This window comes from Nelumbo lutea, chromosome 3 (genome assembly GCF_056320005.1).
Source record: "Nelumbo lutea isolate HS-2025 chromosome 3, American lotus-T2T, whole genome shotgun sequence".
Lineage (NCBI taxonomy): Eukaryota > Viridiplantae > Streptophyta > Magnoliopsida > Proteales > Nelumbonaceae > Nelumbo > Nelumbo lutea.
The window spans coordinates 99,189,713-99,203,905 of record NC_142686.1 but is presented as its reverse complement, the minus strand read 5'-3'; the positions used below and the strand labels follow the sequence as shown (position 1 = coordinate 99,203,905).

General features: G+C 46.6%; 1 protein-coding gene across 1 annotated transcript in view; it reads left to right on the top strand.

Moving 5' to 3' along the window:
- The window catches only part of LOC148867121 (putative leucine-rich repeat receptor-like serine/threonine-protein kinase At3g14840), a 120,310-nt gene continuing 106,117 nt past the window's right edge, over nt 1-14,193 (top strand). Inside the window, exon 1 of the mRNA XM_088974421.1 lies at nt 1-324. Within this exon, the coding sequence (XP_088830547.1) occupies nt 225-324 (100 nt within the window). The 5' untranslated portion in view covers nt 1-224. The remainder of the gene's footprint in view (nt 325-14,193) is intronic.

The following is a 14,193-nucleotide window of genomic DNA, read 5'->3' as shown; positions in this document are numbered from 1 at the left end:
GGAAACAAACACACAATTTGTGGATCAAGAAGATGGTTTTGGGAGATAGTTTTGTAGTCTGGACCATTTGCTTCAGCTGCTTGTTGGCGTTTGCACTCGGCGCTACTGGGCAAAATCTTGTGCCAGATGAAGGTGCGTGAGACTACTACTCTTTACAATTCCAAAGTGCTGAGAATATAATCACGAGTCCACGGAAACAAACACACAGTTTGTGGATCAAGAAGATGGTTTTGGGAGATAGTTTTGTAGTCTGGACCATTTGCTTCAGCTGCTTGTTGGCGTTTGCATTCGGCGCTACTGGGCCTAATCTTGTGCCAGATGAAGGTGCGTGAGATTACTACTCTTTACAATTCCAAAGTGCCGAGGATTGTAAAGAGATCTAAATTCTAATGTTGGTTCTATTTTCAGTTTCTGAAAACACTAATTCTCTCCAGTTTTAATTTTATTAAGTGGCTGTTAAAAACACTAGAAAAGAAGCCCTTAGGCTAAATCCATTCAACTAAAAGCAGTACTGTTACACACCTCTCCCCAGAAGATTTAAGATGATTAATGACTTAGTGTGGGGGGGAGGACCAGGAAATTGGTCTATTACAAGAAATAGCAACAAATCTAGTTAATCTGTGAGCGTGATAGTGCTAGATCACAGGCCATACCCATAACTTTTTATACTTCAGTAAGAAAAATTAAATGAATGTTAGATGAACATATCTAAAGCATTCTGACTTTTTGTGGACATTCAACGTACAAGAAGAAAAGAAGAAGAAGAAGAAGAAGAGGAGGAGGAGGAGGAGGAGGAGGAAATCCAATCATAAAGCGTACCAATCCTTTTCATATGTGACAAATGGTAAATTAGGGTATCCCAAAGAACGACCACAAGCCTTTCTATCCCTTTCTCTGGACATCCCATGAATGGGAGATTTTTATGGGAAGAATAGTGATGTAGTACAATCCGGTCACTCCTAGCTGGCGCTCGCGTGGCTCCTAAGATGTACCTGAAATGAGAGGAATGAGGAAAAACTCCCGAGGGGTTTCCCGGCGGGAATGCTTCGATGCTTAAGTTAGTATTGCGTACAGGAAGCAAAGAGAGAATGAAAGCTAAAAGTGTAGGTTGCGCTAGTGATTTTTCAGATACCTTGTTCCTTGAGGGTAAGTTCCTTATAGCTGAATTATGTTGCTCGCAACCCTCTGACTTCTGACAGGGCAGGTATAACCGCCACTGTCAGTCTGCCATAGCCACTATAGGCAGGGCTGAGGTGGCACGCGTGGGGCCGTTGTGCAGGGTACGTGTTTGTCAGGTGTGGGACGCCTTCCTAAAGGTGGCAGGCGCGGCGAGGGGACATGCCTGCAATTCGCAGGTCTGTCAGGTACGGCGGTCGGGTAGGAAGCCCTCCTATGGTATACCGAGCTATTCTCCTGTGAATTGCCCTGAGCTGGGCCGTTCCTTAAGTGACAGGCTGCCTGCAATCAGTTATGCCGAGCTAGCCGACCCGAGGTCTTTGTGCCTCGGGGCATCCAAAGAAGAATCGGTGCATTCTTGCTTGAGAGTGCCCCGAGGTCCATTGGGAGGAGCTCGGGTCTCAAAAGGGGTTAGGGTGCCCCGAACTCGGGACCCCCCGAAGTCCCTTGACCCCGGAGAGGAGGTGCGGGCGAAGCGGCTTTCGACGAATAGTTTACCTACCAAGTTGCCGTGCTGAACTCGGTGGGACTTCCCCACCGAGTTGTGCTCTTGTCCGTTGTGCTGTCATGCTGAATCACTATTTGAGCTTGGTCACGCCTACGTGTACCTGAGCTACAAAGTCGAGCCAAATCACCCTCCATTAATTGCCCCCCACTCCCTGCGCTAGTGGCGGTGACCCAGTGCAGGGAGCTCATGACGCGCCGGGTGGATTTGGCATCGGTGTTTGTGTTGCGTCATCGCGCGTTCCGTCCAGCTATACCGGTCTAGCGCCTGGCTCGACCAAAAAGAGATTCGGGTCGCGTCTGGGTTACGCGCGGACTTCACGCGACTTGGACTTCGTGGACATCAAAAACGTGCTAAATCGTTTTTGCCTCAAAGAACCCGCGGTTGTAGCTATAAATAGGGGGTCCCTTGGCCATTTTCTTCACCACAAAGCCTTCATCATTAGCGTTTGAGCTCGCGCCAGGGGTTTCTTAGCTTGGGTCCTCCAGTTCGTTCTGTTCTTCCAGTCTGGTTGCGTTTCTTTCGTGAGTCCTCCCGAGATTCCTTTTTCCTTCTAGTTCGCTTCTTTCTGTTAGTCCGATATGTCGTCTAGTGTAGGCGATCTCATCGACGAGCCTGAGGTAGGTACCTCAGCTCGGGGTGTCCCCTCTGCTACCTAGCCATCCGAAGTACGGGTGGCTTCGGGTCATCTGGCGTCTACCTCCCACCGAGGTCGGGAACCAGATCAATTCGGGCCTTCCATAATGACCTCGGAGAGGCTTCAAGACCTCATACAGAGGTTCCGCCTCCCTAGCGAGTACTCATATAGTCTTCCCACCGGCAACTTCCCATGGGAGCACGGTCCCAACGAGATCGTGATCTTCAGGGAGCAACTGATAGCCAGGCTTATACTTCCACTTCACCCTTTAATCGTTGAGGTGTTGGTACACTTTAACATTACTCTGGACCAACTCCACCCAAACTCCATACGGAATGTGGTGGGGTCCATTTCTCTTTGTTTTGACTGTTCCCTTTCCATAGATTTAGATGTTCTTAGCACGATCTTGGCTATAAAGAAGAGCGCTTCGAACGCTCTCCCTAGGCATAGGCGGTCTTACTACCTGTCCCCCCGCCCGGGTTTTAAACTCATGCACAAGCTCCCGAGCAAAGTCCCAGCTTGGAAGCGGGACTACTTCGTAGTCCGAAGCAGCACTGGGTGGCCCTTCCCCACCGATTGGAGGATAGCCGTTCAAGACCCTGGTGTCATCCTGGACGGGAAGACTAAGAAGGAGCTCCAGTCACTGGCTAAGCTCGGGTTGCATTATAAAGACTTCACCTCTGAGGAGAAGCTCGTCCGAGCGGGCTTGAGTCCGGGTAGGTTTTTCCCACTTCGGCTTTTCTGCTCATATATTTGCTTCGAGTTACTGATGTCGTATTTCACCGCAGGTCCTATGGAGGCGGAAAAGATAGACAACCAGTGACTCTTCCACCAGATGAAGAGGAAGAAACGCATGGTAAAGAAGGCATGCGTTGGGTCCCCGCCAGCTCCAACCGAGCCTCGACTTCCGCAGACCTCTGCCTCGGGGCCCGAGATGGCAGCCATGCCCGTCATAGACTTGGAAGAGGGGGTTGTGCCCAAGGGGCCCGAGGTGATGGCGGAGCCTATTGCTAAGCCTACCCGAATTTCCAGGGAAAGCGTCACCGAGGCTAACGCCGCTACTATCGGGGCTCATCCTGTTGAAGATGTCGCCGAGACCTCCGAGAGCTCCACTCATGATGTGGAGATGACGGCTTCCAGCTCGGAGGGTCAGGGGAACCAATCCGTCCTGAACCCCAAGTGCAAACTGAAGAAGAGTATGCTTGCTGCATACCCAGGGGAGGTCAGCAAGTGGGCTGAACTCACTCCTGGTCAGCTCGGCGCCCGAGCTGCCACTCATACAATGGTGGTGAGTTTCTCTTCTTTTTCTCTTTTTCCTTTTTTTCTTTTGACTGGTTTCCCTTTCGTATGTGAACACCGCCATTCACGCCTTGACCCTCTAATTAGATCGGCACCTGAGGCGGGCTCTGGAGGCTGAGAAGTCGCCTCATGCAGCCCATACTGAGTTGAGGGCAGCTCGTTGTCAGGTTCGCCGCCTGGAGAGTGACGTCTTATCTCAAAAGAGCTTCATCGAGATGTTAATGGCAGAGATGGGGGAGCTGTCTCGAGACAAGGACAAGTTGAGGGCCGAGGTGAACGGCCTTAAGGTCGGTCAGGAGGCCTTAGGGCTCGAGGTGAGTAGCCTCAAGGCTGAGCGGGATGCATTGAAGCTCGAGGTGCAAGGCCTCAAGGAGGCGAAGGGGAAGCTGGAGCATGAAGTGGGGCACCTCCAGGAGGACATAAGGGAGAAGACTGCAATCTTCGAAGGTGCTCTTGAGGAGGCCAAGACCCAAGCCATCATTGACTATGACAAGTCTTCGAGATTCCACAATGAGATGACGGAGGCCTACCCTAAGGGCTTCAAGCTCAGTCGGTGGATGATTAGGCACCTCTACCCCAAGCTAGCGCCATCATTACTTCGCGGATCACTAACGACATCGTGCATCAGTCAAAAGAAGACCCCGATTCCGAGGATGAAGGTCCCGAAGATGGAGCAGAGGATGCCGATCCTGACACTATCCCCGAGGGGGTCCCTGATAGAGGTGGTGAGTCCCCGAAGTAGTTTTCTCCTTATATTTGTAACTTAATTTTTCCCTTTCTGAACTGTGAATATACCATCCTGAGCCTTCGAGCTCAGGTAAAAACTCTTGTACTTGAACTCTCTTTTTAAAGAAATATAGTTTCTTTCGAGTATCTACGAGTGCAAAAATACTTCTAAGTGTGAGCGGACTCCAAGCTGGTCAATTTAATGTATGGGTTACCTGAGCTGTCAAGCCACCGAGTTGGCAGTAAGGGTGACTAAGTGAAGTTGTGTTACTTCGGATTGCGCGGGTTACCCCGGGCTATCGGGTTACCGAGCTGAGTAAGAGCAGCAAGCATATAGACACCGTAGGGTTCATACCCGAGCTGTCTTTCCCTTAAGGGTTAGAGATAACCAGGTTTTTGTCAGTTTGCTATGCCGAAGTGGCAGCTGGGGTTTTCTTGTGGCCCTTAGGCTTAAGAAGGGACCCGTAGTCTATTCTTAGGTTTCACCTAGGCCTCTTGTGGCCCTTAGGCTTAGGGAGGGACCCGTAGTCCGCTCCTAGATTTCACACAGGCCGAAGTGGCGGCTAGGTCTTATGTGCCAAGGTCATGTTAGCTCGGTATTCTGGCCCTTAGGCTTGGGGAGTGGCTCGTGTCCTACTCGATTCTTACAAATAATATTGTCTTAGGTTGACAATATTCCATGCTCGAGGTATTTGTTTCCCTTCGAGAGTCTCAAGTTTGTATGTTCCTTCCTCGAGCATTCATTTCACTTGGTAAGGACCTTCCCAGTTGGACCCGAGCTTGCCACGCCGGGCTCAGGTACCATAACTTTACGAAGAACCAGGTCGCCAACGTGGAGGTTCCGCTTCTTGACCCTAGCGTTATAGTACCGAGCTACTCTTTGCTGGTAGGTTGCAGTCCTAATGTACGCAAGGTCCCTTACTTCATCGAGTAGATCGAGGTTGGTACGTAGCTCATCTTCGTTTGTCTGATCACTATATTCTTCTAGTCGTAGCGTAGGTACTTCGATCTTTGCGGGGATCACTACTTCGGTGCCATAGGTGAGATTGAAGGGTGTGTCTCCCATGGCGGTCTTCTCCGTGGTTCGGTAGGCCCACAGGACACTGGGTAGTTCATCTACCCACAATCCTTTAGCTCAGTCCAGCCATGCCTTTAGTTCACGAAGGATGACTCTGTTTGTTACTTCTGCCTGACTGTTTGCTTAAGGGTGCGCGACTGAAGTAAAGTTCTGTTGGATCCCCATGTCTCAGCACCAATCTTGAAATTTGATGTCCTCGAACTATTTGCCATTGTCGGAAATCAATACCTGAGGTAGTCCGAAGTGGCATACGATGTTCTTCCAAAAGAAGTTTTGGACATTTCGGGCTGTGATCGTCACGAGGGGCTCGACTTCTACCCACTTGGTAAAATAGTCCACCGCCACTACTAAGAACTTTCTTCCACCCATTGCCGGCGGGAATGGCCCGAGTAGATCGATGCCCCACTGCGCAAAGGGCCACGGGCTGGTGAGATACTTGAGGTCGGCAGCGGGTTGGTGGTGAGTATTGGCATGTCTCTGGCATTTGTCACATTTTCTAACGAGCTCAATAGTGTATGCCTTCATTGTTGGCCAATAGTACCCCTGTCGAAGTGCCTTTTGGGCAAGGGCCCTGCCCCCCAAGTGCCCACCGCACAGACCCTCATGGATGTCGCGGAGTACGGGCTTGGCTTTGGTAGGTCGCAAGCAGCGCAAGTAGGGGAGCGTGTAAGATCTCCAATATAGTTGTTCATCTATCATGACATATTTGGCTGCCTGGCGCTGCACCCTTCTAGCTGCATTGCAGTCTGCAGGGAGGGTCCCGTGTAGTATGAAGCTCACGAGCGGACAAATCTAGTTCAGCTCTGCTTGAACGACGGGAAAGACCTCCTCTGCCCCCTGAGAATGCTAGGTCAAGACAGGTCCTCTATGTATACGATTCTCATGGTGATGTCGCTGGTGTTGGCTAACTTGGACAGGGCATCGGCCTCAACGTTCTCTGACCTAGAGATTTGTCTGATAAAGTGTGACTGGAAGTTGAGCAGGGCCTTTCTGACTTTGGCTAAGTAGGCGATCATGGTTGGCTGGCGAGCTTCGTACTCGCCGGTGACCTGGTTGACCACAAGTTGGGAGTCGTTGCAGATAACGATGTGCTTGACTTTTACTTCTCTGGCTAGAGCTAGTCTAGCTATCAACGCCTCGTATTCTGCTTCATTATTGGATGCCTTAAACTCGAAGCGTAGCGCGTACTCTAGTTTTATGCTGCTTGGGTCGTGCAGAACTATTCCAGCACCGCTGCCCTGTTGGTTCAAGGAGCCATCTACGTGAAGGATCCAGGGCTCCTCATCCCAGCTCGCAGTTGGCCGAGCTAGGAGAGGTGCCACACTGGCTACTACTTCACGGGGTTCGGACTCGACCGATCCGGGAGCTTTGGGCTCACCCGAGGTGGGAGCCTCGCACTCAACCCGACTGGAAACTTTAGAGCTGAATGTGCATTCGGCTATGAATAAGCTAAAGCTAGGGCCTTAATGGCAGTTCGCGGCTTGTACTAGAGGTCGTACTCGCTAAGCTCAATGGCCCACTTCGTCAATCGACCAGAGACCTCGGACTTAAGCAAGACTTGCCTCAGAGGTTTGTCAGTAAGGACGATAACAGTATGAGCTTGGAAGTACGGGTGGAGCTTCCGAGCTGCAATTATAATTGCGTATGCTAGCTTCTCCATCTCTGGGTATCTCGTTTCTGCTCCCTACAATACTTTACTAACATAATAGATGGGTCGTTGGACCCGATCTACTTCCTTTATTAGTACCGAACTGACCACTTCGTCGCTCGCCGAGAGGCACAGTTCCAAAACGTCGCCCTCCTCGGGCCGGGTTAAGATCGGCACACTAGCGAGGTAATTCTTGAGCTCATCAAATGCGAGCTGACAGTCTCGGGTCCACTCAAACCCTTTGCACTTGATTGCCTTAAAGAACGGCAGACAACGGTCCGCCGATTTGGACATGAAGCGGCTCAGGGAGGCTATGTGGCCATTCAACCTCTGAACCTCCTTCAACTTACGGGGTGATCTCATGTCTAAGATGGCCTTAACCTTATCCGGGTTGGCCTCAATGCCACGCCGGTTAACGATGTATCCCAGGAATTTACCTGAGGTCACACCGAACACACACTTGTTCGGATTTAATCTCATGTTAAACTTACGCAAAATTTCAAAAACAAAATGCAAGTCTCATATTAATTCGTGTGAAAATTGAGTTTTGACGACCATGTCGTCTACATAGCATTCTACTTTTCTGCCGATTAACGACGCAAACAATTTATTTATAAGCCTTTGAAAGGTTGCCCCTGTGTTTTTCAACCCAAAGGGCATAACCTTGTAATAGTATAGGCCGAACTCCGTGATGAAGGCAGTCTTTTCCTCATCCGCCGGGTCCATCTTGATCTGGTTATAGCCCACCAAGAAACTTAGCAACTCATGCCCTGAGGTCGCGTCCACCAGACGATCGATTTGGGGGAGTGGGAAGCAGTCTTTCGGGCAAGCCTGGTTCAGGTCAGTGTAGTCGACGCACATGCGCCACTTGCCATTGGCCTTCTTTACCAGGACGGGGTTGACTACCCAGCTCGGGTAGTGGACTTCTCTTATGAAGTTCGCTGTGAGGAGCTTCTCTACTTCCTCATCGACCGCTTTCCACTGTCTCGGGGCTAGGTTGTGTTTCTTCTGTCTAATGGGCCTAACTACAGGATCAGTGTTTAGCTTGTGAGTTATGATTTCAGGGTCTATACCGGGCATTTCTACCGCGGACCATGCAAAAATATCTAAATTTTGAAGTAAAAAACTTACCAGTTCAGATCGTAGAGGCTCTTGGATGGAAGCACCGATCTGAAGCATCCGAGCTGGGTCTGCTGTTGAGGTCAGGACCGCGACTGTTTCTTCTGTGGGTGTGGCTCGCTCTTCGCCTCGCTCTGTGGGTCATCCCAGTTCGAGGTCATTGGTCACCTTGGTTTTCCCCTTTAAGGTGGCAATGTAGCACTTTCGGGACTCGAGCTGGTCGCCCCGCACTACTCCCACACTGAAATCTGTTGGGAACTTCATAGCCAAGTGGTAAGTGGAGACCACCGCCCGTAGGACATGGGTGATCGGTCGACCTATTATGGCATTGTAGGGAGAGGGGGTCGCTACCACTAGGAAGTTGTGTTCAAATCTAACCACATAAGGCCATGTGCCGATCTCTACAGGTACTGTTATTTTCCCAAGGGGGCGGACTTCCTCTCCGCTGAAGGGGTGTCCGTAGGCCTTAGATCGCTTCTCTGCAACTGAAGCTGGTCAAACGCAGCTTTGAAGAGGATGTTGGCTGAGCTGCCTGAGTCCACGAGTACGCGCCTGACCTCGAAGTCGTTGATTCTCAGCTTTATTACAAGTGCGTCATCATGGGGGTAATGGACCCCTCGCGCATCGTCTTCTGTGAAGAAGATTGGATCTCCTGTCTTCGGCCGCTTTGGGGGGTTCTGCTCTTCCCAGGTGGCCTCACGAATTGACGTCTGAGCTGCTGTTGGACTCGGGAGCATCTTTACTGTGCTCTCCTTGCCAACCTGTTCTATTGCTATTGTTATTTTGTACAAAGTTTCTCAAATATCCGCGACGGATGAGCTCCTCTATCTCGTCGTGGAGGTTTTTACAACTCTCGGTACTATGACCGTGGTCTTTGTGAAAACTGCAATACAAACTCTTATTTCTTTCACTGGGATTCCCCCTCAAACGGGGTGGCCACTTCATGTATGGGGCATCCTTGATCGCCATCAAGATTTCGGCCCACTTCGCGTTCAATGGAGTGTAATCAGCTCGGTCCAGTGCAGGAGCTCGAAACAATTGACCCGACTTTGCACCCTGAACTGTTTTCTTTTTTCTTCGGGTGTCCCCTTGACTGGAAGGCTCTCCTTCTCTCTTTCTTTTTTTGGGTGCACCTTCGCCCTTCTGGTTGATCTCCTCTTCAGTGGCTATGAACTTATCTGCAAGCTTTAGAAACTCGGTTATGGTCGCGGGTTGGTTGACGACCATGTGCCACTTGAACTCTTTGTGCATCACGCCCTTCTTGGCTGTAGCAAGGCGTACGGCGGGGTCCAAGCGCGACATCTGCATACAAGCATCGTTGAACCGCATGGTATAGCTCCAGATGGACTGTCCCTCTCTTTGTGTTATGTTGAATATGCTTTCTTCAGTTTGCGGACAGCGTTTGCTAGTGACAAAGTGGGACGTGAAAGCTTGTGCGAATTGCGCCCAACTTCTTATTGACCTAGGTGCCAAGTTTCGGTACCACGTGCGGGCTGCTCCCCTAAAAGTAGTGGAGAAGGCCACACACATGCACGACTCGCTGGCTTGCTCTAGATGCATCTGTGACTGAAAGGCGTCTACATGATCATTTGGGTCGAACGACCCGTCGTACTTATCAAGAGGGGGGAGCTTGAAATCCTTTGGCATCGAGACTGCTAGGAGTTCGAAAGACAAGTGGGACGAAACTGAGAGAAGGGGAGCTTTGGCTTCAGCTGAGCCTATCTCTTCTTTGCCCATGAGCTCGGGCAAATCGTGGGTGACAGATCGGCGAGCTCGGCGTCGGCGCCTTTGCTTCCTGACGGGCTCGGCGTCTGTGCTGCTCACTTCCGCGCTATCTAGAACAGTTTGCGCCGGGGTTAGCTCGGTCCACTAGTGATGGCTACGGACAGAAGAGTCCTGCCTGGAGTCTGCTGCTAGGATTTTGAACCGATTCTCAAGGATCGGGGTTTCAAACTTCGATTGTTGGGGCGATGTTGACCGGCTAGGCCGAGGTCCTCCCGACCTCGGGCAAGGCTTGGTTTTTTGGGAGACTTTAGGGGGCCTCCCCTCGGCCAAAGTGTTCGCTCTAACAGCGAGACTTAGATTTCTGCAAGACCCGGTGCTGAGGCTAGAGCTGAGGCTGTTGAAGCTGAGGTTGGGGCAGCTGGGGGAACTGCTGCTAATACTGGTACTGGGAGACCTGGTGCAGCACGTGCTGTTGATAGAGCTGGAGCTGTTGGAACTGTTGCATTTGAGCCTGCATGGCCCTCATGCACTGCACCAGGTCCTCCAACTAGTTCTGGATGGCCGCTGGGGGCACGACCAAAGGCTCGGTGAACGTCATTCCGACTGTAGCGGGGAGTGGGGCGATGATAGGTGCCATTGTGAGAGACACGTTCAAGCTGAGGATTTTGTCCGCTGAGAGGGGGATGGTGAACTGTCCGATACAGACAGTAGGAAGCTGGGGTTGTTCCCTGAAGTTATCTATCTCCATGCTTCGTCCGACGTTGCTAGAGGAAGCCATGAGTGTTGGATTGTTTCAAGGAAGAAGAAGGAACTGAAAAAAGTTTAGAGAGAAAGGCATTTTGAAGTGTTTCCCACAGACGGTGCCAAATGATGTAGCACTATCTGGTCACTCCTAGCTAGCGCTCGCGTGGCTCCTGAGATGTACCTGAAACGAGAGGAAGGAGGAAGAACTCCCGGGGGGTTTCCCGGCGGAAACGCTTTGATGCTTAAGTTAGTATTGCATACAGGAAGCAAAGAGAGAACGAAGGCTAAGAGTGTAGGTTGTGCTAGTGATTTTTCAGATACCTTGTTCCTTGAGGGTAAGTTCCTTATAGCTGAATTCCGTTTCTCGCAGCCCTTTGACTTCTGATAGGGCAGGTATAACCACCACTGTCAGTCTACCATAGCCACTACAGGCAGGGTTGATGTGGCACGAGCGGGGCCGTCGTGCAGGGTACGTGTCTATCAGGTGTGGGACACCTTCCTAAAGGTGGTAGGCGCGGCGAGGGGACATGCTTGCAATTCGCAGGTTTGTCAGGTACGACGGTCGGGCAGGAAGCTCTCCTATGGTATAAGGAGCTGTTCTCCTGCGAATTGCCCTGAGCTGGGCCGTCCCTTAAGTGTCGGGCTGCCTACAGCCGGTTATGCTGAGCTAGCCAACCCGAGGTCTTTGTGCCTCGAGGCATCCAAAGAAGAATCGGTGCGTTCTTGCTTGGGAGTGGCTCGAGGTCCATTGGGAGGAGCTCGGGTCTCAAAAGGGGTCAGGGTGCCCCGAACTCGGGACCCTTCGAAGTCCCTTGACCCCGGGGAGGAGGTGCGGGCGAAGCGGCTTTCGGCGAGTAGTTTACCTGCCGAGTTGTCATGCTGAACTCGGTGGGACTTCCCCACCGAGCTGTGCTCTTGTCCGTTGTGTTGTCATGCTAAGTCACTGTTTGAGCTAGGTCACGCCTACGTATACCTGAGCTACGAGGTCGGGCCAAATCACCCTCCATCAAATAGCTTTGGACAAGATAGGTTTATGCATTAGAATTCTCAGATATTTTTTTTTTTTGTGGACTTGCAAATAGTATCTGATTGTCTAAATTCGAATTCGAATTTGATCTCATTAAGGGTGATGTGAATTTGGTCCATTTATAAATTGATTGAATATGGATCTACCCCTATCTGATCCGATAAAATCCAATTTTATCTAATATAAGTATATGCTCATATAGACTTATAACTACATTGTATCAATTCATAAAGTGTGTGAAGATTGTCTTTACTAAATTATCACTGGTTCAAGCTTATACATGTTATTTTTTATTCATTTTTCTCATGAAATACAATTGTAATTTTTAGTTCATTTTATTATGATATTTTGATAATTTTTAGTTTAATTTAATAACACCTCAATATCTATTTGCCATCTGAATTCAATTTGAATTTATATAAATCCATAATGATCTGATTCAAAATTGAATATAAACACATCAAAATTTGAATCTACTTATTTTCTATTTAATTCAATGTGTTTGCATCCCTAAATCACCGTCCAAAAAATATCTTCTTCATTTTACTTCAACCAAATGGCAACTGAAAAATTATATGTAGGCCAAAAATTAGTTTTGGGCTATTACAAAAAATGCTTTCAATTAATCTTTGAGGTGTGATTTAGGCACATCAATTCTTTTGATAAGGGCACACCTCTAATAATGAGACAAAAAGTGGATGTTAAAGGCTTTTTTTTTTCGCCTTTTGACTAGGGATCTGTACACTTTTAATCATGGGTTAGTTGCACTCCGGCTTATGCTTTTAAGAAATTAGCAGACATGCGTGCATTTTGTTCATGACAATTTTAGTTTAGACGATGATGATGTTTAATATAATGGATATATGATATTAGAGGTCCGCCAACTGTTTTTTCTTCAAATTTTTTGTTTTTTTAATTTGTGTTTTTGTGTTTTTAATTTTTATTATTAAATTATTACATCAAGGATTGACACGTTTGCCCCAAAATGTTGAATAGTTAACCAACTACCAAATAGAAAAACAACTCCATTTTTTTATGTTAGTTTTAAATTTTGAATCTTAAATCCAACATTAATAAAAAAATTCTTCTTTATCACATTTAATTTCTTTAATATGATTGATTATTAAACATGTGCCCACATGTTTTCTATAAAATTTATGTATATATATTTTTTTATTTTTAAATTTTTATGTATTTATCTTTTTTGACATCAAGGGTCAACACATTTGACCTAAAAGGTTAAACTTTTGACCTAACACCAAACATGTAAACACTTTTGCTTTTGCGTTAGTTTTGGATTTTGTTTTTTATTTCCGTTATCAGTAAAAGCAATTATTGTTAATCATACTTAATTATTTTTATTTTATATGATTAATATAAAATATTAGAGATGTGCCCAAATATTTTATGCAAAATATCTGTATTTTTTTCGTTTTTATGTTTTAATCCTTTTTTAGTTTTGATTATTTAATTATGATATCAACGGTTGATACATTTGACCCGAAAAATTAAACTTTTGACCTGCCACCAAATAGGAAAACAATTTTATTTTTTTTCTTCAAATCAATTTTAAATTTTATTTCATTTTCTTCATCAATAAAAATAATTCTTGTTTATCACACTTATTTTTATCTCATGTGAGTAATATAAAATATTAGTGAATTCCTATATTTTTCATATTTTTCTGTTTTTGTCCTTTTTATTTTTGTTATTTAATTCTAACATCAAGTGTTGTCACATTTCACTTAAAAGGTTGAATTGTTGACTCACCACCAAATAGGAAAACAACTTCATTTATTGGTCAGTTTTAAATTTTATATTTTATTTCCAATATCAACAAAAACAATTATTGTTTATCTCCCTTCTCTTTAATATGGTTAATATAAAAACTTTGAAGATCTGTCCATTTTTTCTAGAACTTCTATAATTTGTTTTATTTATGTCAAATTTAAAAGTGTTATTATTTAACTGAGACATCATTTGTTAATCCATTTGACTCGAATTGTTGAATTGCTTAGTCAACACCATGATGGAAGAATAGTTTTGTTTTTTTGGTTCATTCTAAAAAGCATGGATTTTATATTGTTAAAACTATTGAATAGAAATTTAGTTAATTGAATTTATTGTTGAGAAAAATAACTTAAATATATGATTCAATGAGAGAGAATAAGAGTTAGTATCTAATATAAGACTTAATGAGAGGGAATTGAATGGGGTGAAAAGTAGTAGTTTAAATTACATTTTCTAACCTCACAATGTGATAGGGACCAAATTAAAAAATAAATTTATTTCAGTTAAGAAATAGAACTAAAGGAAAAATAATTATATTTAATCCTCAAATATAAGATTTAATGAAAGAGAATTAAATAAGGTGAAAAGTAGTCATTTAAATTACATTTTCTATCCTCATAATTAGAGAGAAACCACATTTGATATTTTTATGAATTAAAAGTTCCATAGTTTGGATTCATACTTTTTTGCAGCCCCATGGATCCACAAAAAATCTATT